Here is a 23,383-nt window from a genome sequence, read left to right on the forward strand (position 1 = left end):
CCTACATGTCGGCCACCTCCGAGAAGTACTGACGCAGCACGAGCGCCAGGATCGCGGGCAACTCGGCGATGTCCTTCACGATCACGTAGAACTCGAACGGGAAGCTGTCGAGGTACTTGTTGATCTTGAGCGCCATGTTGCCGTCCGCGTCCGTGTTGTACGTGACCTGGCTCAGGTCGAGAATCGAGCCCGAGCCGCCGGCCGGCGCCGTCGCCCGGTTCAGGCCGTCGACGATGATGAACACCATCATGATCTTCTTCTCGCGGGCCCGGCGCACCGTCCGCCGCAGCCGCTCGTGGTCCTCGCAGATCCCGTCCGAGACAATGATCTGGAGCTGCCAGGTGTCGTTGCGCAGGTCCGGCCGCGCCTCGTCGAAGAGCTCGATCGAGCGCTCGGCCAGCTGCTGGAGGTTGGTCCGCGTCTGGTTGAAGCCGAACCACTGGAAGACGTCCGCGCCGCTCTCGGCCGTGAAGGCCTTGTGGAACGGGTGCAGCACGTCCGCGGTCTCGCCGAAGCGCACGATCGCGAGCTGGCCCGACTCGAGCTTGTCGAGCGCGCGCGAGACGAGCGTGATGGTGTCGAACGCGAGGTCGACCGCGTCCGACTCGAACATGGACTTGGAGTCGTCCAGCGAGATCATGATCTGGTACTCGCGCTTGCTGGGCTTGACCCGGCGCAGCCAGATCTTGTCCTTCTTGTACTGGCTGGCGATGTAGGGGATGATGCGCTTCATGTTGAGGCGCTTGCCGGTGCGGAAGTCGCCGCGGAGCTTGGTGGAGAGCGTGGGCTCGAGGATGAGCCGGAGCTGCTCGCACAGCGAGTTGGACAGGTCGGCCGTGGCCCGCTCGTGGGTCTGCCAGAGCGCGCGGGCCTCGGCCAGCGTGCGCGCGGCCGTGTAGGGGCCGTCGGCGGCGCAGAACGTGCGGGTCGCGGGCTCGTCGTCCACGGGGGCCTCGTCGGCCGCCGCGGTCTCGGTCTCGTCCGCGGCCGCGTACTTGCTGCGGTCGCCGACGACGCCGCCGCTGAGCTGCTGGACGTTGGACTGGCCGCTCTGCTCCGAGGGCTCGGCCGGCGGGGCCGGCTCGGCCTCGGGCTCGGCCTTGGCCGCGTCCGCGTCGTCGATCATGTGCTCGTCGTCGATCAGCTGGCGCTCGTCCTGCGGCGCGTTGCCGAGGACCTGCGCGTCGCTGACCGTGTCGGCGTCGTCCATGTGCCGGACCTGCTCGGGCGCGTCCTTGTCGTCGCGGGGCGCGCTGGCGTCGTCGCGCTTGGCGTCGGCGTCCTGGATGTCCATGGCCTTGCGGTGCCAGTCCTCGGACGAGAAGCCCATCTGGTACGCCGACTCGTTGCTGTCGCCGTCCTCGGTCTTGGGCTTGGTGCTGTCCTCCTGGCCCTCGGCGTCGGCGCCGGCGGCGGCGCTGTCGGCCGCGTCGGCGGTGTCCTCGGCCTGCTGGCCGGAGGACGGGTCGCCGCTGGCGCCGTTGGTGGACGCGTCCGCGGCGGCCTCGTCGACGGTCTCGTCGTCGGGGCCGCGGTTGACGCCGTCCTTGGCCGACGCCTCGGCGTCCTGCAGCTCGTCGCGGCCGTCGTCGTCGACGGTCTGGGCGTCGCGGGCGTCGGGCTGGTCGACGAGGTCGTCGGCGGCGTCGGCGTCGTCTGCGTCGTCGCCGTCGTCCGCCGCCTCGTCCACCGCCATGGCCTCGTCCGCGTCGCCCTCGTTGGCCTCCTGCTCGGCCTCGGCGGGCTCGGCCTCGGCGGGCTCGCCCGCGTCGTCCTCGCCCGCGTCGTCCTCGCCCGCGTCGTCCTCGCGCTCGTCGCCCTCGCCCCCGTCGTCCTCGTCCCGGCCTTCCGGCATCTTCTCCTCCTTGTCCACGTCCATGGGCTCGTCCAGCTTGTCGCTCTCGTCGCCCCCGTCCTCCTCGCCGTCGTCGCCGTCGTCGCCGTCCAGGTTCATGTCGTCCGGCAGCTCCAGCGCGTCGCCCTCGGGCACATGCTCCTCCAGCGCGTCGCCGTCCTGCTGCCGCACGTCGTCCTCCTGCGCGCCCACGTCGTCCTCGTCCGAGCCCTCGGCCTCGTCCGCGTCCGCGTTCTCCTTCTCGGCCGCGTCCTCGTTGTCCTCGGCCGCCAGGTCGTCCGTCTTGGTGGACTTGTCCAGGCTCTGGTTCGAGTCCTTTTGCTTGTCGCTCTGCTCGACCTCGTCGTTGTCCCACATCTTCTCGTCGACCGCGTTCGGGTCCAGGTCGTCGATGTCGCCGGCCTCGTCGTCCAGGTCGTCGTCCTCGCCCTCGTCCTCGCCCTCGTCCTCGCCCTCGTCCGACCCGGCGTCCAGGTCCTCGGCCTTGCCGCCCATGTCGCCGTCCACGTCCACCGCGTCGTCGTTGTCGTCCTCCTGGCGGTCCTCCCTGTCGTCCTTGCCGCCCTCGAGCATGTCCGACATGTCCTCGTCCTCGCCGACGTCCTTGCTGACGTTGTCCATGCCCTCGCCGTCGCCGAGGCCGGTGCCCTGGCTGACCGCGTTGGACGTGTCGTCGTCCGACGGCTCCTGGGGCGAGCAGAACCCGGCCGTGCCGACGGCCACGAACGTGCGCACGAGGACGGATGCGGCCCGGCAGTGCGCTGCGTGCGCGAGCGCGGCGTTGCTGGCGACGGCCTCGACGAAGCCCGCGTAGACGTCCACGAACGGCCGGGCGAGCCCGAAGAGCGCGCCAACGGCGGCCGACGCCGGGCCGAGATCGAGCGCGGCCACGGCGTCGAACGCGGCCTGCAGCGCGCGCTGGATCGCGTCCACGTGCAGCTGCTGCAGCACCGCGCCGGTGCGCGCGTTGGCCGCCGTCACCCAGTTGTCGTCCGCGGCCTCGATCGGCGTGCCGGCGGCGGCCTTGGCGGCCTGGACGGCCACCAGGATCGACTGCGTGGCCGTCTGCAGCTTGCTGTGGACGTCGCCGACGGTGCCGCCGGCGGCGGCGGCTGCGGCGGCCGTCCAGTCGACGTCGCCGGCGACGAAGGCCGCCAGCACGTCCGCGATGTAGCCGGCGGACGCGTCGAGCGCCGGCAGCGCGGCGACGTCCGCCCGCAGCTCGCCGACGGCGGCGGCTGACCGCACCAGCACCGCGTTCTCCGCGGCCAGCGCGACCGCGGAGACGCCGCCCACGGCGGCCAGAGCTGCCGCGCTCTCGGCCGCGCGCGCAGTCCACTTGGCGAAGAACGCGGCCACGCCGGCGGCCGCGCCCGCGCCCGCAAAGCTGCAGTGCGCCGCCCACACGCTCTCGGCCAGGCCGAGCACGTCGCCCAGGCCGCGGAAGAACGCCGCCAGGCCGGCCACGGACGCGGCCGCCACCGGCCGCCTCTGCAGCTCGGCCGCCGCGCTCGCGCGCGACAGCCGGTCCACGTGCGCCCGCAGCTCGGCCAGCGGCGCCTTGGCCGCGTGCGCCGCCGCCAGCCGCTGCCGCTGGCCCACCGCCAGCTGCACCAGGTGCTCGCTGATGCTGAGCCCGCGCTGGACCTGGACCTTGCTGATCTCCGGCGAGTGGCCGGCGGCCAGCGCGCGCACCCGCGGCATCATCTCCACCAGCTCGTAGAACGGCTGGTTCCAGGCCGGCGGCAGCTCGTCCAGCGCGGCCGTCTGCAGCACGAGCTTGACGACCGAGTCCTGCTGCGCCAGCGTGTCCGGCCGCATGAAGAACCGGAGCCCGATCCGCTTGAGGTCCTTGAGCGTGTCGTTGAGCAGCTTGACCTTGCGCAGCTTGAGGTTCTTGACCGCGCCCTCGTTCTCCTTGGTCAGCGTGGCCGGCGTCTCCTTGCGGAGCTCGGCCACGTCGGCGGCCACGCTGCGCGCGTAGACCTCGAGGTCGGGCGCGGGCGCGGCCAGGATCTCGTCCGCGTACCGCTTGAGCAGGCGGGCCGTGCCGGCGACGTCTGCGAGCCACCGGGGCCGGCCGTCCCAGCCGGGGACGCTGGCGCGGGCGCAGGCGGCGGCGGCGGCGGCGGCGGCGGCGTCGACCGCGGCGGCCGCGACCGCGGTCTGCGGCCGCGGCAGCGCGCTGGCCACGGGCGCCGGCTCGGGCAGCCCGGCCTCGAGCACCGGCGCCACCGGCTGCGCCAGGGCGTCCCGGAACTTGCGCACCACCTTGTAGAGCTTGTGGTGCGAGCGCTTGGCCGAGGCCTTGAGCGCGTTGATGTTGGTGTCCTTCCAGCTGGCCAGCAGGATCACCTCGTTGACCTCCTTCTCGAGCGCGGCCTGGTGCCGCTGCAGGGCCTCGTCGACGGTGGGCGCGAACTGGCCGTAGAGCGCGCAGAGGTGGCCGATGGCGGCCGCGAGCCCGGCCAGGCCCGCGTGCTCGCCGGTCGCCTGCAGCGCGGCCAGCTGCGCGGCAAAGGCCCGCGCCAGCGCCAGCCGGTGCTGGTACTCGCCCAGCGACGACTTGCCGAGAAACACGCTGAGCGTGTGCAGCACGTCGCCGCGCGCGGCCTCGGCCTCGCCGTGCTCCTCGCACAGGCGCAGCGGGTTGGCCACCACGCTCTCGTACAGGAAGAAGAACCACTTGGACGCCCGCTGGGCGACCGCGGCCAGCTCCTTCTCGTACAGCCGCTTCCAGGACGCCAGCTCGAGCCGGCGCCAGCCGATGATCAGGCCCGTCAGCTCCGCGTACTCGTCCGCGAGCGACACCTCCTTGCTGGCGACCTTCTGCCACTCGTGCACGGCGTCCAGCAGCCGCTCGACCTTGGCGAGCATGCGCGCGACCACGGTCGACGCGGGCTGGTGGATGACGTCGTCGCAGACCGCCATGGCGTCCTTGACGACCTCGTTCTCCGGCCAGCGCTCCGCAAAGCCGGCCAGCCGCGCCCGCAGCCGCAGGCACAGCGCCAGCGCCTTGTTGGCCTCGGCCGTGCTGGCGTCCGCGTAGAAGTCCAGGCCGGCCGGCGCCGGCGCGGCCAGCTGGCCGAGCTTGCTGCGCAGCTGCAGCACCGACGCAAACAGCGCGCCCGACGTCGACAGCTGCACGTCGTAGACGCCGGCGGCCTTGCCCAGCAGCAGCAGCCCGCCGGTGGCCAGCTCGGCGGGCGACGCGGTCGCGCGCGCGCCGCCGTAGACCTGCAGGAACAGGTCCATCACGGCCAGGTTGTTGGCCGGGTCGGCCGTGCCGGCGCCGGCGTCGAGCGCAATCACGTCGTCGTAGTCCGGGAACAGCTGCCGGAACTCGGCGTCCGCGTCCAGCGTGCTGTCGCGGTACACCGAGTCCGCGGCCTGCGTCTCGGACTTGGCCTTGAGCTGCTCGAGCGACCACGCGTAGTAGAGCGCGTTGACGACGGCGTGGACGCCGGCGTGGGCGGCCGGGTCGCCGGCCGGGTCGCCGGCCGCGCGCCGGAGCCGCACGGCCAGCCACGCGAGCAGCCGCAGCAGCACCTGCTCGGCGGCCGCCGGGCTGAGCGCGCCGTCGCGGTAGGCGTCCAGCGCGGCCTTGGTGGCCGGCCGCACGCGGTCCGCCGCGAGCACGGAGCCGTCCGCGAGCCAGCCGAGCGCGCGGACCGGCCGGTCGGCCGCGCGCGTGGCCTCCAGCAGCGCGAACCCGACCTTGAGCTGGTAGACCATGTTCTCGAGCGGCGCGGTCAGGTCCCGGTAGAACGCGAACGTGCGCAGCCGCTGCAGGATCCGCGACGTGTTCTGCTGGAACATGCGGAAGACGTCGGCGGAGAGCGCGGGCGTGCGCGCCAGCTCGCGCGCGTTGTTGGAGTTTGCGGCCAGATAAAAGTCGAGGAAGCTGGCGAGCTCCTGGAAGAGCTCGCCGATCTGCGACTGCTCGGGCCGGTAGCACACCGGCGGCGTGAGCGCGGCGGCGGCGGCGGCGGCGGCCCGGAGGCCGTCGACGTGGTCGAGGTGCAGCTGCAGCGCGGCGCCGCCAAAGACGGCCTGTGCAGTGGCGACGGCGTCGCGCTCGGCCGCCAGCCGCTGCCGCTTGGCCGCCAGCCGGAAGATGTCGACGTAGGGCTTGATGGCCGGGTCGAACGGCACGTCCGGCACGTACAGCGCGATCGAGGCCACCGACGCCTCCACAAAGAGCACGCCGAGGCCGTGCCGGAGCGCGGCCGTGTCGTGCGCCCGCAGCGCCGCGTAGCACGCGCGGACCGGCTGCCAGAGCGGCTCGCAGTGGTCGAGCGCGCGCGCGACGTCGTCGCCGGCGTGCGCGCGCACGGCGGCCAGCGCCGGCGCGGGGTCCGCGCCGGCGTCGGCCACGGCGGCGAAGAACGCGGCCAGGTCGGCGGCCAGCCCGGCCGAGTCCGACGTGGCCGCGTGGATCGCCACCGTCTGCCGGACGTGGCTCCAGACCAGGTCCAGCAGGGCGCCGTACTTGGGCTCGACGACCCAGGCCGTGCTCTGCACGAGCTCGCGGCCGAGGACCTCGAGCTCGGCCCCGATGTTGGGCAGCTCCACCAGCGCGCCGTCGTCGGCCTGGTCGAGCCCGGCCAGCATGAAGCCGGCAAAGTCGTTGGCCAGGACCGCCACGCGCGGCGCGCCGTCGGCTGTGAACAGCGACGAGTAGAACGCGGCCGTGTCGGGCCCGACCGCGTCGTCGGCCTCGAAGTAGGGCAGCAGGCCCGCCGCCGGCCGGCCGCCGAGCACGGCCAGGCGCTGGAACTCGGCCGTCTGCACCGCAGCGCGGCGGCCGGCTCCGGACGCCAGCATGGCGATCTCCTTGGACTTGAGCGCAAAGTCGTAGACGCCGACAAAGTCGGGCCGGCGCCGGGCCGGCGCGCCGGCGACCGCGGCCCGCAGGCCGTCGATCTGGCCGGCGACGTCGGCCGCGTGGAACGCGTGCCAGCTGCCGGCGGCCAGGCAGTCGTGGACCAGCGCCAGGAGCGCCAGCCGCAGGTCGGCCACGCGCTGGACGAGGCCGGTCGGCGCGGCGGCCGCGGCGGCGTCCAGGTCGGCCACCAGCCGCGTGAGCTGGCCGTGCGCCTGGAAGTCGGCCGCGTTGTTGGGCGTCAGCGGGCGCAGCCGGCTCCAGAGCAGGCTCATGGACGCGCCCGTCTTGAGCGTGATCCTGGACGAGAACGCGGCCGCGGCCGCCGTCAGCGCGGTCCACGCCGGCGGCGGCCCGGGCACGCCGGCGCGCTCGAGCTCGGCGAGCGTGCCGGCCAGCGCCTCGTGGTAGACGTGGAACTGGCTCTCGTCCACGGCGGCGACGTCGGTGGCCTGCACGAGGTCGTGCCAGAAGTCGTAGAGGGCCGAGACCGGCCCGACGTAGGCCGCCAGCGCGTCGCCGCCGGCCAGGCCCGGCACGAGCTCCAGAAAGGCCCGCAGGAAGCCGTGCACGGCGGCCACGAGCGCCCACAGCTCCGGCGAGCACGTGCGCCGGTTGGCGCGCGGCTTGGCCACGCACGAGCGCTCGAGAAAGGTCGCGTCGGCGGGCTTGCGCGAGCGCGCGCGCGCGACGACCGCGCGGTACGCGTTGTGCAGGCCCACGAAGGCCGTCAGCCAGAAGTAGACCGTGAGCATGCGCTTGAGCTCGTCCGCGCCGGGCCGCGCCGCAGCCGCGTACGTCTGCAGCCGGCCGAGCGTGGACTGGTAGCCCGCGAACGCGTCCGAGACCACCAGCAGCCGCGCGACCGTGCCGGCCAGCCGGTCGAACTCGGCCGCCAGGTCGAACTCGGCCGCGGCCACGAAGAAGTCGCACAGGTCGCGCGCAAACGCGACCTCGCGTTGCGAAAACAGCCCGCTCCGGGCCACCGCCGTGGCCCAGCTCGCGATCGACTGCTTGTACAGCGCCGGCACGTGGTCGAAGCACGCCCGCACGAGCTCCGCGTCCGGCGCCGCGCCCGCCACGTCCAGCAGCTGGCCGTAGCAGCGCAGGAACGCGCGGTCGGTCTCGAGCTCGGTGCCCACGCTGCGCGCCGGCAGCGCGTCGTCCGCGATGGACATCTGGCCCAGCGACGCCGCCAGGTCCGCCGGCGCCGGCGCGGCGCCGGCCGCCAGCAGCCGCCGGTCCCAGGCCGTGGCGCGCGCGCCGAGCTCGTCCAGGTAGATCTCCACGCCGCGGTTGCGCATGGCCCGCGACAGCTCGCCGTAGCGCGGGTCCAGCAGGATGAAGAGCCGGAAGTCCGGGTGCGGCCGGATCACGCGCGGCTCGCCGTTCTCGAGCCCGTGCTCGTTGATCACCAGCACGCCGTCCGTCTCGAGCAGCGAGTTGAGCCGGTCGAGCACGGACGGGCTGCACAGGTTGGCGTTGTCGAGGACGAGCCACTTGCCCTGCACGACGGCCCGCACGAGCACGCCGTCGAACCACTCAAAGTTGCCCATGGTGTTCTCGGACGCGCCGTAGGTGCGCACGAGCGCGTCCGCGGCGGCCACGGCGGCGCCGAACTGCGCCTGCAGCTCGGCCGAGAGCGCGGCGACGGGCAGCCCGGCGGCCGCCGCCGCAAACGCGCGCACGCTGGCGACCGAGCCGTGGTCGCGCTGGCGGCACAGCTCGCCGAGCGGCGCGAACTGCGCGTACAGCGCGGTGACGTCGCCGGCCATGTTCTCGGCCAGCACGCGCGCGTAGAGCGCGTCCACGGTCCGCCACAGGTCCGCCACCTTGCGCGACACGTCGACCTGCTCGAACCCGCCCAGGATGTCCATCGAGTCCACGTCGCTGTTGATCGCAAACTCCTCCAGCTCGGCGCCGGCCAGCTGGGCCAGCAGCCGCACGAGCGACGACTTGCCCGCGTTCGACGGGCCGACCAGCAGCACCGGCCACGCCAGCTGCAGGCACGTCATCACGCTCTCCATGGCCGCCAGGTTGCAGTCCAGCACCGCCAGCCGCGCCGGCGTCCGCGCCGGGCTGGCCGCCGCCGACCGCCGCAGCACCGCGTGGCCGACCTGGACCGCGTCCTCGGCCAGCGTGCACTGCAGCCGCCGCGGGCCGGCCGCCGCGCCAAAGTGGCCGTCGAACAGCCGGCGCGCGGCCGCGCGGTCGTCCGCGTTGCGGAACCGCTGCACCACGATCATGTCCACAAAGTCGGCCGCCGTGCACGTCGGCTGCTGGCGCGACAGGACCTCGAACCACCGCAGCGCGTCGCGCAGATTGAACTCCCACGGCGCGCCCTGCTGGCCGAACGACCGCCGCTGGGACGTCTCGGCGTCGAGCAGCGTGATGAAGCTGTTCAGGCGCTCGAGCACGTCGCCCGCGATCGCCGGGTACAGGTGGTTCGTGATCATGTTCAGGTCGTTCGGGCTCAGCACGTCCACGTACACCACCGTGAACCGGTTCACAAACGACTTGGGCAGGCCCTTGCGGCCGCCGCCCTGCGCGTGCGGGTTCTGCGCGCCAAAGACCTTGAACGCCGGGTGGCAGAAGAAGGTCTTGTTCATCTCGGGCACGAAGACCTCGCCGCGGTGGTCCAGGCACGCGTTCAGGCCCTCGAGCACCGACTGCGACGCCAGGTTCATCTCGTCCAGCAGCACCCACTCGCCGGTCTTCATGGCGCGCAGGAACGGCGCGTCGCGCCACGCGAACTCGCCCTTCTTGCCGCCCTCGACCGGCGAGTCGGCGCCAAAGAGGTCGACCAGGTCCGTCTGCTCCGAGAAGTTGATGCGCGTGAGCGGCACGCCGGCGGCCTTGGCCAGCGCCGACACCAGGCTGGTCTTGCCGACGCCGGGGCTGCCCTCGAGCAGGATCGGCTTGTGGACCTGCATGCCGCGGACGACCTTCATGGTGTTCCACGCCGTCGTGGGCGAGTGGAAGTTGAACTGCGGCCGCCCGGCGGCGGCCGCGTTGCGCGCCAGCCGGAAGTCGCCAGCCTCGATCGCGTCGGCCGAGACCGCGATGCGGACCTCGCCCGCGTAGAGCGCGACGAGGTCGTGCCCGCTCAGCTGCGAGAGGTACTCGACGCACCGCTGGCGCTCGCGGAGCAGCGTCTCGGGCGACGCGGCCAGGTGCGCCAGCAGGTTGGTGCCCAGCGTGTCGATGTACGTGAGCGCGGCGCCGTGCAGCAGCCGCCGGCCAAAGTCCATGGCGCCCGTGGCGTTGACGAAGGTGACCCACGCGAGGATGTCGCGCAGCGAGATCACCGTGGAGTTGAGCCCGTACGCCGTGTTGGTGTACGTGTCGGCGAACCACTTGGCGAACGTCACGATCGGCCGGCTGAACGCGCCGACTTCGGCCGGCCGCAGGCTGCTGTTGACGATGTCGTAGACGTCGGCCAGGTCCGTGATCGGCGGCACCCAGATCTCGGTGAAGCGGTTGCGCAGCGCGGGCGAGAGCTCCTTCTTGCCGTAGTCGCCGCTGGGGTTCATGGTCGCGAAGAACTGGAACCCCGGCGCGGCCGCGACGGCGTTGTCCTCGGCGCCCTTTTCGGCGAGCAGCAGCGCGCGCTCGGGCTCGAGCACGCTGTTGAGGCGCTCGAGCACCGAGTCCTCGGCGAGGGAGATCTCGTCGAGGAGGAAGAAGTCGCCGGAGCGCATGGCGTGGACGAGGCTGCCGTCCTGCCACTCGAAGAGGACGTTGCGGGCGTCGCGGGCGGCGGCGATGCGGGCGGCGAGGAGGGGGAGGTCGGCCGCGGGCGCGCCCGCGGGCGCGTCCGCGGGCGCGGCCGCCGGCGCGGCCGCCGGCGCGTCTCCGGCCGCCGCCGTCGCGGCGTCGTACGCCTCCAGCAGCTCGTCCACGTCGTGCTCCTCCGCCGGCGCAGCTCCCAGCGCGGCCAGGTACGCGCCCACGTCCGCCCGCAGGCTCTCGGCGAGCTCCGAGCGGTTGCGCAGCGGCCGCTGCGCGCCAATGATGTCGCCGGTCTCCATGTTCTGGTGCGCGTTGACGATGTGCAGCTGCTTGCCCGTCAGCTGCGCCAGCACCTGGCAGATGGTCGTCTTGCCGCAGCCGGTCTCGCCGACCAGCAGCAGCGGCTCGTTGTTCTTGAGCGCCTCCTGCACGAGCACAAACAGCCGGCGCATGGACCCGTTCCACACGACGCCGCCGATGCTCTGCGGCATGGTCGCGCCGCCAAAGAACGCGGCCACGTCCAGCTGGACCTTCATGACCTTCTCGATCGCGTGCTTGACCACGAGCTTCTCCTCGTCGCGCCGCACGCGCTCGGCCAGCAGCAGGAACCCGTTCAGCGCCAGCTGCTCGTAGCCAACGGCCTCGCGGTTCGCCCACCGGAACAGGTCGCGCAGCGTCGCAAAGCCGCTGCCCTGCTCAAACACGCGCGTCGCCTGCCGCGTCACCGACAGCTCCTTGTAGACCTCGACGATGCGCTTGGCGTACGTCGGCGCGATCCGGCACCGCTCGCGCAGAATGACCTCGAGCTCGTCCTCGGGGATGTCGTCAAAGTGCAGCTCCAGGAACCGGTTGCGGAACGCCCGCGACAGGTTCTTGCGGCCGCCGTACAGCCCCGGCGGGTTCTGGGTCGCAAACAGCATGAAGTTCGGGTGCGGCTTGACGACCTCCTGCGTCTCGGGGATGAAGATCTCCTTGTTGTCGTCCAGCAGCCGGTTCAGGGCCTCGAGCACGTCGGTCGGCGCCAGGTTGAGCTCGTCCAGCACGATCCAGTAGCCGTTGCGGGCGGCCTCGACCAGCACGCCCTCGTGGAACCGGATGTTGCCCTTGGCGTCCGACATGTACGAGCCCAGGTACTCCTGCAGGTCCGTGTGCTCGTGGTTGTTGATGCGCACGAACCGGTTGCCGGTCTTGCGCGCGAGGTAGCTGATCATGCTGGTCTTGCCGCTGGACGTCGGGCCCTGGATCAGCACCGGGAAGCGCCGCGTGGCCGTGGCGCGCACCAGGTTGAGCATGTTCTTCTCCACGAACGGCGTGATGATGTACTCGGCCTGCTCGTCGGGCTCGAACGCGCCGGTCTCGATCCAGTAGTGCTTGAACTGGACGTGGCGCCCGGCCTCAGGCCGGGCCGGCATCTTGGCCATCACCGATCGCATGTTCTTGAGCTTGCCGATCGTGTGCTGCACGATCACCGGCAGCAGCAGCTGCTCGGACGCCTTGTCGAGCAGCGTCAGGAACGACATGCAGAAGCCCTCGTACAGCGCGCGCCGCATGCCGTACGCCGCGCAGATGTCGCGCGCGTACAGCAGCGTGGCCGCCAGCGTCCGGATCGTGAAGTGCGGCTTCTGGTTCGCGCCGTCGACGATCCGGTTGTCGGCCGCCATGGTCTTGGCCTCGCGGTACAGCTGCGCGATGTCGCCGCAGACGCTCTCGTCGCCCACGGCCCAGTTGCCGATGTACTTCTCGACGATCGCGACGAGGTCCGCAAAGTCCTCGTCCGGCTCGGGCACGTACAGCTCGGTGAACCGCGAGCGGAACCCCGGCGCCAGGTCGCGCTTGCCGACGTCCGTGGCGGGGTTCATGCACGCAAACAGCCGGAAGCCGGGATGCGCGCGGATGACCTCGATCTCGCCCTTCTCGGACAGGTTGAGCGCCCCGCCGCCCACCACCAGCAGGTCGTTGATGCTCTCGAGCGTGTCGGGCGCCGCCAGGTTGATCTCGTCCAGCAGCAGCCAGTGGCCGCTGCGCACGGCCTTGACCAGCGCGCCCTCGATGAACTTGTAGACGAACGACTTCTCCATGTCGCGGCACTGCGCCTCGAACGCGCCGACCTTGGCCTCGAACGCGGCCCAGCGCTGCGCCAGCGCGTCCACGCGGCCGTGGTCCATGCGCTGGCGCTTGCTGGGCTGCTCGGCGTCGGCCGGCGCGGTCTCCGGCGCCTTGGCCAGCACGCTCGCCGCCATCTCGATCGCCGCCCGCCACAGCTTCACCACCAGCTTCCACTGGCCGCGGTTGAACTGCTTGGCGAAGGTCGCGTTGAACCGCGCGTTGCGCTTGCTCGAGAACGTGTCCGCAAACAGGTCGTCGAAGCTCTCCTTGAGCGGCACGGCCAGCGACTTGACGTCCACCGGCTTGTACCCGCCCAGCAGGTCGCCCGACTCGGTCTGCTGCGACACGTTGATGACCGTGATCGGCATGTTGATGGCCCGCGCGAGCTGCTGCACCACCGTGGTCTTGCCGGTGCCGGTCTCGCCCACGAGCAGCACCGGCTCGTTCATCTGGACGGCCATCACGAGCTGCTCGAGCAGCCGCAGCGTGTGCTTGGTGTGCGCGAAGAACTGCTCGCGGCGCGCCTTGCGCGCGGCCGGCAGCTTGCCGATCGACGCGCGGCCGACGCCGACCGCCGTCAGGCTGTCGGTGTACGCCGGCGTGTGCGACGCGATGTAGTACTGCGTCTGCTCGGGCGACGCGTTGAGCCCGGACGCGATCTGCTCGATGACCAGGTGCCGCACGTCGGCTATGCGGATGCTGCTGGCCAGGCAGTCGATTGCCTCCAGGAAGATGGTCTCGAAGACCTCGGATGAGTATTCGTCGGGGCCGCCGGGCGCGCGCACCCGCGCCGAGCGCTGCAGCAGGTAGTCCACGCGCTTGCACCACTTGATCAGGTCCTGCGCGGTCACCAGCCGGCTCTGCGACCCGCGCGTCAGCGACAGGAACTTGGCCGACCGGTACGTCTCGCGGATGTCGGCAAAGACCGCGACCATGGTCGGCACAAACGGCTGCAGCGCGGGGTACCGCGCGACCACGATCTGGCCGAGCTCGCCGTCGTCCATGGGCTGCAGCGCGATCGGCGTCCACAGCCGCCGGCCCAGAAAGTCGCGGTCCGCGAGCTTGGCCGTGGCCGTGGTGGCCACGAGCTGGAACGTGCTCTTGGCCACGATCGTCTCGCCGCGCGACGGGATGAAGACGTGCCGCTGCTGCATCAGCGTCAGCAGCACCGACAGCACCTCGTTCGGCGCGCGGTCGATGTCCTCGATCACGACGACCTTGCCGTCGCGCACGGCCGACGACAGCGCGCCGTACTTCCACACGAACGAGCCGGGCACGTCGCCGGTCGAGTACGTGCCGATGAGCAGCTTGATGTCGGTCTGGTCGCCCAGGTGCAGCTTGACGTAGTCCGTCGACGTCTGCGCCAGGATCTGCTCGATCAGGAACGACTTGCCGCAGCCGGGCGGGCCGGCGACCAGGATCGGCTCGCGCGAGCGCAGGCCCAGCGCGAGCGCGCGCACGTTGGCGCACGCGCTGCGCGTGTAGACGATCTCGCTGGCCGCGGCCCGCGGCGTCAGCTTCGGGATCAGCACGCCGCACAGGTCGGCCACCAGCGGCGACAGCACCGAGCCGTCGACCGCCGGCGCGGCCGGGCCGGTGAGCGCGTCGTAGTCCGTCTCGGCCATGGCCGTCTTGCCGCCGGCGATCCGCCGCGCCTCCAGCAGCGGGAAGAACGTGTAGTCCACGTCGGCCGCGCGCTCGTACGGGCCCAGGATCGGCTCGGCCCCGACGTGCGTGCGCACGGCCGCCGAGATCGCTGTGTCGGCCAGCTGGAAGTGCTGCGCGCACACCTGGAGCGCCAGGTACCGCACGCAGCGGGCCGCCCGGCCGGCGCCGCCGGCCGGGTCGGATGCAGGGGCCGTCGGCACGGCCAGGCAGGCAAACACGTAGGGCAGATCAACCAGCGGCCCGTACCGGGCGCGGTCAAACGCCAGCAGCCGGTACACCGTCGTCAGATCGGCCACGGCGTCGCCCGACCGGAACCCGTGCCGGCGGAAGCCGGTGCTCTGGAAGAATGCGTCGGCGTGCGTCGCCAGGTGCGGCGCCAGCGGCAGCAGGCGCGCGAACGCGCCCGCGATCGCGGCCACCACGCCGGCGCTGTACTCGTCCGCGCCGTACTGCAGCCAGCGCGACGCCAGATCGGCAAACACCGGCGCGCACGCGCACAGCGCCGGCTCGGCGACCTGCGGGTCCAGCGCCGCCCGGGCCAGAGCGCCCAGCGCGTGCGCGCCGCCCTCCGGCCGCCCGGCGTCCTCCAGCAGCCCGGCCAGGGTCGTTGTCGCGGCTGATTTCGGGTCCGCCGCGCGCAGCCGCACGGCGGCGGCGGCGGCAGCAAAGTCGAAGCGTATGCTGCTGTCCGCGGCCATCGTTTGTGCGTGTTTCTGCGCAAATCGGCCCAGAATCAGTCCAGGTGCCCGTCGTTGGAGAGGGCTTGGGCATGGGCAAATTTTTTGGGCGCGGCCGCGCTTTGACTCGCGAAAAATTTTTGGCCCTGGTGAGCCGCACGGACGTCAGATGCGGTTACCCGGCCCGCATCGCCATCGCGCGGCCCTTGCCGGCTCGGGCTAGGGCCGCCGCGTCGCGCGCGCGGCCGGCTGGCGGCCGCGGCCGCGGCGGACGGGGCCGCGGCCCGCCGGCCGGGCTTAGCGAGGCTGCGGGCCGGGCGCGCTGCAGGCCGGGCGCGCTGCAGGTCGACGCAGGCGCATGTACGTCAGCGGTACGTGCAGCAACGGCACGGCGCCACGGGCGCGCCACGGGCGCGCCACCTGCGCCACGGCGGCGCCCCGCGCCCGCCTGCGCCGCCGCCGCGCCACACGCGCCGCCGCGCCACGGCCGCCGGTACCTGTGCGCGCGCGGCCGGCGGTACTCGGCCTAGCTGTTTGACTTTCCCATTTAAAGTTCTATGAATAAGTGTTCTTCGGCGGGTTCTAGTTTAGGATCCTCGCCGAATTGCCAAAACACTCCGCCCTCAAATCACCTTTTCGCTACCCTCCGCCGTCTTCCTTCCCTTCCGCGCATCCCTGGCGCCGACACCCCCGCCGCGGCCCCCCTCCTGCCCAGCCTGCGCGACGCGAGCGCGCACGCGATACGGATCCCGACGTCATCGGCATCGCCCCGCGGCCGTGATCGCTGGCCGTCGTTTGTTGTTCGCCGCCAGCATCCGGGCCGGCGGTTGCACACGCGCCTCTGCGTGCCCGCCCGCGCCCGCCGTGCTAGCTGATGGTGCGTGCCGGCCGACGCCGCTGACCCAGGTCCTGTTCAAACGCAAGGCCGTCGAGCTGGCCCGGCCGCCGCCGGTGGCCAACGAGAACCAGCATGTGAGTGTGCGTGGGCCGGGGCGCGTGGCGCCCGGGCCGGACGCGACCCGCCGGGGACGGGTCGTACCGCGCTGGCGGGTCGGCGCGCGCCGGGTGCCACCGCCCCGCGCCTTGGGTCGCGCCGCGCCCCGACCCGCCGGGCCCCCCGACCCGGCCGCCGGCTGACGGCTCGCTTGCGCCGGCCGTTGGCCCCCGAACCTGCTGACGCGCCAGGTCTGGTACATCAAGCGCACCGGCGAGTACTTTGCCGACTATGACGAGTACCTGAAGAGGTCAGTGCCGCTGCGCGCGCCGCCGAGGGCCTGCTGACGCGTCTAGGATGGACTTCTACAACCAGGTACGTGCGGCGACGCGCCGCGCGCAGGGCGCCTGCGCGGCGGCCGCGTGCCATCCGCGGCCGCGCGATCGAGCTGACGGCGCAGCGCAAGTTCGTGTGCGAGATCACGGGCCACTCGAACCTGTCGTACTTTGAGGCGCTCGACAGCGAGGTGCGTGCCGGGCCTGCCGCGCTGACCGCAGACCAGCGAGGCCCACGAGGTGGATGAGATCTTCCCGGACTCGCTCAAGGAGCCGGTCCTGCGCCGGGTGCAGTTTTCGACCGTGTCGCGGCTGGACCACCTGGTGGACCAGATCTACGAGGTAGGTGGACGCGCGCGCCGCACGCGCCGCACGCGCCGCACGAGCCGCACGAGCCGCACGCGCCGCACGCGCCGCCCGCAGTCCTGACGCCCAGTCCTTCAAGGCCGACTTCTACCCCGGCGAGTACGTCGTCGCCACGCTCGCCGGCGACAAGCACGACGTCGTCATCCGCGAAAAGGCCCAGTTCAACTCGATCCAGCTGCCCAATGGCGAGATCCGGCCGCCGTACGCCAAGTACCGCATCGAGATCCTGTCCAAGGACCGCCTCGGCCACGAGGAGATCGTCGACGAGCCCCAGATCTCGCGCGACCGCAAGCGGTTCTCCAAGAGCATGCTGCGCACGTTCATCAAGAACGCCGTCTCGCGCGAGAGCTGGGCCGGCGCGCCGTGGCTCGTCAAGGAGCGCTACGCGATCCGGTACCGGATCGACATGAACATCCCCAGCCACCTGCTGCGCAACAAGGGCCTGACGCCCCAGGAGATGGCCGAGGCCGCCCGCCGCGCGCGCGAGCTCAACCGCAAGCGCGACGACAAGCCCGCCGGCAAGGAGCGGCTGACCAAGGCCGAACTCGCCGCCCGCGAGCTCGAGAAGCGCCGTCTGCGCTCGACCGAGGACCTCGACCTGATCGAGCTCGCGGACCCGCCGGCGGTCATGCCCCGGCTGCAGATCGAGCCCGCGTTCCCGCGCGAGCTGCACGGCGCCGCGCTCGAGACGTGGGCGTTCCTGAACCTGTACCACGAGCCGCTGCTCCTCAGCGCGTTCTCGTTCGACGACTTTGTGCAGGCGCTGCAGCACGACCGCTTCGACATGCCGTGCGAGCTGTTTGCCGAGATGCACGCGGCCGTGCTCAAGGTCATCGTCGGGCCGAACCTGCCGGCCCAGCTCGCCGTGGCCCTGCCCGAGCAGGACGCGCCGGACTCCGACAGCGACGACGACCGGCCCGCAGCCACCGACGACGAGGACGAGTTCTACGACGCCAATGAAAACAAAAACGAGACCGACGACGCCGACGACACCCACGACGAGCACCCCGACGGCGCCAGCGACGGCGGCGTCACGAACCGCGCGGCCGACATGCAGCGCTGGAAGGGCGGCGGCTGGAAGGAGCGGCTCCAGCGCCGGCTCTTTGTCAACGGCGGCATGGAGACCATCATCGTCGGCGTGCTGCACGAGATCGCCGACGTGGACGAGTACCGGCCGGCGTGCGTGCGCATCCTCGACCAGGTCGCGCCCCTGGACCTGCCCGCCACGCTCGAGACCGCCGGGACCCAGTACTACAAGCTGCCGGCCGGCGACAAGCTCGCCGCGCTCCACATGCTCTGCCGGCTCATCCGCGACGCGCCGCTCATCCGCGCGCGCATCGACCACTGCATGGAGGAGAGCACGCGGCTGCGCCGCGAGCGCCTCGAGACCCACAAGGAGCAGCGCCAGCTCGCCGACACGCTCAAGTCGCTCGAGGACGCGCGGCTGTCGTACTTCCCCGACGGCCTGCCCTCGGCCGACACCACCGACAACGAGGACGACGACGCCAAGCCGCGCCGCCGCCGGAACGACGCAGAGAGCGCGCTGGCGCGGACCGACGCCTCGTTCAGGAAGCTCATCGTCAACATCAACGCGACCAAGAAGGCCATCCAGAAGTGCGCGGACGCGCTGCGCCAGGCCGAGGCCGATCTCCGCGGCTTTGACTGCCAGCGCGCGCGCATGCTCGGCCGCGACCGCTACTACAACCGGTACTGGTGGTTCGAGAACAACGGCCTGGCCGACGGCGCGCCGGGCACGTACGCCATGGGCCGCCTCTGGGTCCAGGGCCCGACCCCGGAGGACGTCGAGCAGTTCCTGGGCGGCCACGCGCTGTTCGACACCATGCTGGTGGCCCAGCGCATGCGCCTGGAGGTCGACCCGGGCTCGGTCCTGCGCTCCATGGACGACTGGGGCTACTACGACGACGCCGCGAGCATCGACCGGCTGGTTGCCTGGCTGGGCACCAAGGGCTCGCGCGAGCCCCGGCTCAAGAAGGACTTTGAGCTCCGCCGCGACCGCCTGGTCGAGACCGTGGCCGCCCGCCGCGCCTACCTCGGCCTGGAGGACCCCAAGGACGACGTCAAGCTCGAGGACGACGAGCGCCCGGCCAAGCGCCGCCGCGCGGACGACGACTCGGACGACTCGGACGAGGACCGGCCCCGCCGCCGCTCGTCCCGCCAGTCGGCCAAGCACGCGCCCGCGACGGCTGCCGCCCCCGACGCCATCATCGGCGACAAGGACTACCGCTTCCTCAACTGGCACAACGCCGCCGCCGTCGCCGAGCTGGGCCACACACACTACGAGGCCAACCAGAAGAAGAAGGACCTGTTTGCGACGCCGGCCATGCTCGCCGACGCCCTCAAGTCCGACGACGAGTCGTCGTCGTCCGACAGCGAGCCGTCGCCGCCGCCGCCACGCCGCGGCGACCGCGCCGCGCGCGGCCGCCCGGCCCGGGGGCGCGGGCGCGGCCGGCGCCGCCGCCGCGGCGGCTAGGTGGGCTGTATTGTATGCTTATTTCATTGTTATGGTGCCCAGACTGCGATTATATTCGCTACCATCGGCAGGACTCGGGTTGTATATTATTTTATAGATACAGGTGTGTAATATATTTGTATAATATTACATATATCGGCAGGTATGCAATACATTGCTTTCTTCTGGTTTTTCCGGCGCAAACGAAACGTCTCTGGCGGCAGGGCCGCTATGCAAAATGGCGGCTAGCCGCCGCGGGTGAGGCCCTCCTTGGACTCGATTTTGATGCCCTGGAGCTTGTCCTCGGTCTCGAGAAAGGCGGACGTGGCTGTGGCGCTGTCCGCGCGGGGGGCCTTGGCGTCGGCGGCGTCGGCGGCGTCGGCGACGTCGGCCTGGTCTTGGTCGCCGTCCTCGTCCACCACCGGCTCCTCGCAGCCGCACTTGTACCAGTCGCCGATGTTGTTGCAGTCGAAGAGCTCCTTGCCGAGGCGCTCGTTGACCTGGTTGTGCACGTGGCAGCCCCACTGGGACGCTGCGTTGCGCGACGACGTCTGCGGCGGGAACTTTTTGAGCAGCTTCTGGAAGTGCGCGGCACATTCGCCGCTGGCGTCAGCGGGGTCGGACGCGACTTACCATGGGTAGACGCGCGAGAAGAGGTAGATGTACGACGAGAGGGCCTCGCGCTCCTCGCTGGTGGGCTGCTCGGGGTACCGGGCCAGGATGGTGTGGAAGAGCTGCGGTCAGCGAAAGCCGCACGGGATGCGGCGCGGTGAGCCGCACGGGATGCGGCGCGGGCAGCGAGCCGCACGGGACGCGGCGTCAGCCGCACGGTATGCGGCGCGGGCCAGCCGCACAGGAGGCGGCGTCAGCCGCACGGCATGCGGCGCGGGCCGGCCGCACAGGACGCGCGTCAGCCGCTCGGCATGCGGCGCAGCCGACGGCCGCGGCATGCAGAACCTGCCGAGCCCTGGTCGGCCGCATATAGCCGCCAGAGCTGCGGCAGAGCCGGCACCAGCCGCACAACGTGCGGCGCGAGCCGCACAGAGTGCGGCGCAGTGTGCGGCCGCAGGCCTGCGCGACGACCATGCCGGGCTACCCTGCGCGCAGCTGCGCCAAGCGGCCCGTCCTGCTGCGCGCAGCTGCGCCAGCTGTCCGTCCGGTCGAGCACAGCCGCGCTCGGCGGCGTCGTTGCCGCTGGCAAAATCTGCGCCGCGCGGCCTGCGGCTCGAGCCGCACGCCCTGCGCCGCCGACCCACCCGCCCCCGCATCGTCTGCTCCTACCTTCCATGATGCCCGACCGAGCTCGGCCCTGGTGTCAGCGCGCTCTCCCGGCGACGTACTTGATGGTCTCGTTGCCCAGGTGCGGCATAATCGGCCCGCCCTGCGACAGCTTCTGCGACGACGGCGGCACCGGGCCGTCCAGCGGGTTGTAGTCGCCTGCCTCGGCAATGTCCTCGACGGTGGTGTACTTGTTCTTGCCTGCGGCGAGCTCCTGCGAGTGCTGCGAGATCGACGAGATCGACGCCCGCGACGACTGGCTCGACGACAGCGAGATCACGAGGATCACGATGGCCGCCACCGCCGCGAGCACGATGACCGTCGGCCGTTTGGCGAGTCGGCTCATTGCTGGATGGCGCAGGGTCGGAGAATCGGCCTATGTGACGACGTGGTCTGAGGTCGGCTTATTTACAGGTTTGGGACATTTTTTCGGGTGGTCTGAGCCGCACACGCATTAGAGAAGAGCCTATGCCAATTCGAATGCCGTAAACTAAAGACACTGTACAAGAGATGACAACCCGTTCATTTACACTCGTCTAGTTGGGCGGCTAGAACGATTCAGTCCGCGCGCGGAACGCGCGGCCGCGGTCCTTGCGGGCAGACCGGTCCGAGCGGCCAGCCCAGCGGTCGGGCAGGCGCTTGTGACCGGCCGAATCGCCGCGGGGGCCGGCCGAGTCGCCACGGGAACCGCGCGAGTTGCCGCGCGAGCGCGAACGCTCCGCGCTCGCCATCGACTCGTTGCGGAACGCCGGGTGGTCCCTGGACGGCTCCGGCAGCAGCTCGTAGACGCCGCGGGCCTCGCGCGGAATGCGCAGCGACTGCGCGGTGCGCTCGTTCAGCGGCGCCCGCTCGGCGCTCACGAGCCGGGCCGTCGACGCCATGTGGTACTGGCTGAAGTCCTGCAGGTCGGTGCGCATCTGGCGGAACCGCGACGCGTAGAACGCCAGCACGCTCGAGTTGCACTCCTGCAGCAGCACGCGGTAGGCCTCGAGCGACGGCACCACGGCGTTGTCGACGGCCTCGATCAGGTCCGGCTCGGCCGTGAACCGGTGGACGTCGTCGAGCTTGATGCCGTCGCGCTGCAGCTCGCGCTGGAAGTAGTTCTCGTCGCGCAGCAGCACCACGTAGCCGTTGCCCGACATGTTGCTGCCGCGGGCCGTGCGGCCCACGCGGTGCACGTACTGCTGCTTGGTCGACGCCGCGCCGACCTGGATCACGTCGGTGACGTTCGGAAAGTCCATGCCGCGCGCAGACACGTCCGACGACACGAGCACACCCCGCGTGGCCTCGCGGAACTCGCGCGCCGTGCGCGTGCGCTGCGACTGCGTGTACTTGGAGCACGTCTTCCACACGCGCAGGTCCGTGGCCTTGAAGAGGTCGTACAGCAGCCGGCCGAGGTAGACCGCCTGGTTGTTGGTCGCGGCAAACACGATCGCCTTGAGCGGCTCGCCCGCCTCGTGCTTCTGGCGCAGCAGCGAGTACGTCGCGTAGACCTGGTCGGCGACCGTGTCGACCTGCACGACGTGCTGGGGCACCTTCTCGTGCGTCGGCGCCTCCTCGCCGGGCACCGTGTTGATGAACACCGTGGGCACGCCCTTGGGCACCATGTCGCGCACCAGCGGCTGCACCGACTCAAACGTGGCCGAGAACAGCATCAGGTCGAGCGGCTTGATGTCGGCGTTGGCCGCCTCCCGCAGCCGCTCGATCGACCGCTTGAGCTCGACGATCTGGTCCCGGAACCCGACCTCGAGCAGGTTGTCGGCCTCGTCAAACACCAGCGTGTCCGTCGCCGCAAACGCCTCGTCCACAGGGCTGCTGCGGTCGAGGTGCTGCAGCAGCCGCCCGGGCGTGCCGATGATGAAGTCCGCCGTGCCCTCGCGCAGCCGCATCACGTCGTTGCGCACGCTCGTTCCGCCGTACACGATGTGCGACTGGATCGGCTTGCGGTACGGCCGCCGCACGTACTGCAGCAGCTTCTGCAGCTCGCTGTAGATCTGCGCCGCCAGCTCGCGCGACGGCGCCACGATCACCGTTGTCCGGATCGCCAGGTCGTTCTCGCGGTAGAAGAGCGCCCGGTTGAGCGCGGGCAAGAGGAACCCGAACGTCTTGCCGGTGCCGGTCCGCGCCTTGACCACCAGGTTTCCCAGCGACGGATCAACCAGCTGCGTGCCGGGATAGAACTTCTCGGCCGCGGCCGCCTCCGCCACCGTCTTCTCCGCCCGCTTCATGACCATCGACTGCACCTCCGACATGTGCTCGTAGCCGAAGCCCGACTTGATCGCCGCCTTGATGAACTTGTGCAGCACCACGTCCGGGACGTCCTCGAACGCCACCGGTGCTGCGCCCTCCTCGGCCTCCTCCACCGTCAGGTCCACGTCGCGATTCGACGTCAGGCTACTGCGCGGGTCGTCCCGCGTGTTGCGCCCACTGCGCGCGCGATCGAAAAACTTGGAGCGGCTGTTTTCACGGCGCTGACCGCCATTGTCGCGGCGCTGACCGCCGTTGTCGCGGCGCTGGCCGCCGTTGTCACGGCGCTGGCCGCCGTCGCGGCGCTGGCCCCAGTCGTCGCGGCGTTGGCCGTCGTTACTGCGCCGCGGCCGGTCCGACTGCTCGTCGGAGAAAAACCGCAGGCCCACGGCTGCGGCCGGACGCTGCAGGGCAAGCACGCCAGCGGCGACGGATCCACCGGTGGCAGCCCGCGCGCTGCGTGCTGCCTGAGCGACGCTGAGTTTGAATGTCAGCATGCTGTATGCTGTGCCGATACGGAGTTGTGGACTTCGTCGGTGGGAAAAGTAGCGAGACACGAAAATTTTTTTTAGGCTCGCGCCGATGTTCAGTCTGGGCAAACGCCCGCGCGCGCTGGGAGATTGGCGCGCCGAGCAACGAGCCGGGAGAGCGGCTGCGCCGAAAGCAGCATCGGGCGGCGGTGCTCGAGCGGCAGGCTGGAGCCGCTGGCGGGCGGCTGCGCGAGGCTGGGGCCAATGAGCCGCATCCCGTGCGGCTCACAGCCCTAACCCGCAATGAGCCGCGCAGTGTGCGGCTGGCAGCTCGGCGGCGCGAGTCCGGCCGTGCGCTTG

The 23,383-nt window shown here is 71.3% G+C and overlaps 4 protein-coding genes across 4 annotated transcripts; 1 reads left to right on the forward strand and 3 right to left on the reverse strand.

Annotated features, from left to right (window-relative positions):
- Nucleotide 1: 1 nt before the first annotated feature.
- On the reverse strand, nucleotides 2–14,944 carry V1510DRAFT_364835 (uncharacterized protein; the record flags this gene model as incomplete). The annotated part of the gene is made up of 2 exons (XM_066931208.1): nucleotides 2–1,546; nucleotides 1,598–14,944. The coding sequence occupies 2 exons, from the start codon at nucleotides 14,942–14,944 to the stop codon at nucleotides 2–4; spliced, it is 14,892 nt and encodes a 4,963-aa protein (XP_066789257.1).
- A 585-nt stretch (nucleotides 14,945–15,529) lies between these two features.
- Nucleotides 15,530–19,369, forward strand: V1510DRAFT_121138 (ATP-utilizing chromatin assembly and remodelling N-terminal-domain-containing protein). Its single transcript, XM_066930272.1, has 7 exons — nucleotides 15,530–15,800; nucleotides 15,830–15,895; nucleotides 16,109–16,167; nucleotides 16,214–16,232; nucleotides 16,318–16,383; nucleotides 16,415–16,534; nucleotides 16,629–19,369. Exons 1-7 carry the CDS (start codon nucleotides 15,798–15,800, stop codon nucleotides 19,047–19,049), a joined length of 2,754 nt encoding a protein of 917 aa, XP_066789258.1. The 5' UTR covers nucleotides 15,530–15,797; the 3' UTR covers nucleotides 19,050–19,369.
- On the reverse strand, nucleotides 18,852–20,719 carry V1510DRAFT_377781 (ERV/ALR sulfhydryl oxidase domain-containing protein). The gene is made up of 4 exons (XM_066931592.1): nucleotides 20,369–20,719; nucleotides 20,310–20,337; nucleotides 19,662–19,762; nucleotides 18,852–19,631 (listed from the first exon to the last, which is right to left on the reverse strand). The coding sequence occupies exons 1-4, from the start codon at nucleotides 20,650–20,652 to the stop codon at nucleotides 19,274–19,276; spliced, it is 771 nt and encodes a 256-aa protein (XP_066789259.1). The 5' UTR covers nucleotides 20,653–20,719; the 3' UTR covers nucleotides 18,852–19,273.
- On the reverse strand, nucleotides 20,720–23,093 carry V1510DRAFT_416374 (P-loop containing nucleoside triphosphate hydrolase protein). Its single transcript, XM_066933754.1, has one exon. It carries the CDS (start codon nucleotides 23,048–23,050, stop codon nucleotides 20,855–20,857), a length of 2,196 nt encoding a protein of 731 aa, XP_066789260.1. The 5' UTR covers nucleotides 23,051–23,093; the 3' UTR covers nucleotides 20,720–20,854.
- Between the last annotated feature and the right edge of the window lie 290 nt (nucleotides 23,094–23,383).

Source organism: Dipodascopsis tothii (genome assembly GCF_038497935.1).
Source record: "Dipodascopsis tothii strain CBS 759.85 unplaced genomic scaffold V1510scaffold_13, whole genome shotgun sequence".
NCBI classification, from domain to species: Eukaryota; Fungi; Ascomycota; class Lipomycetes; order Lipomycetales; family Lipomycetaceae; genus Neoaidaea; species Neoaidaea tothii.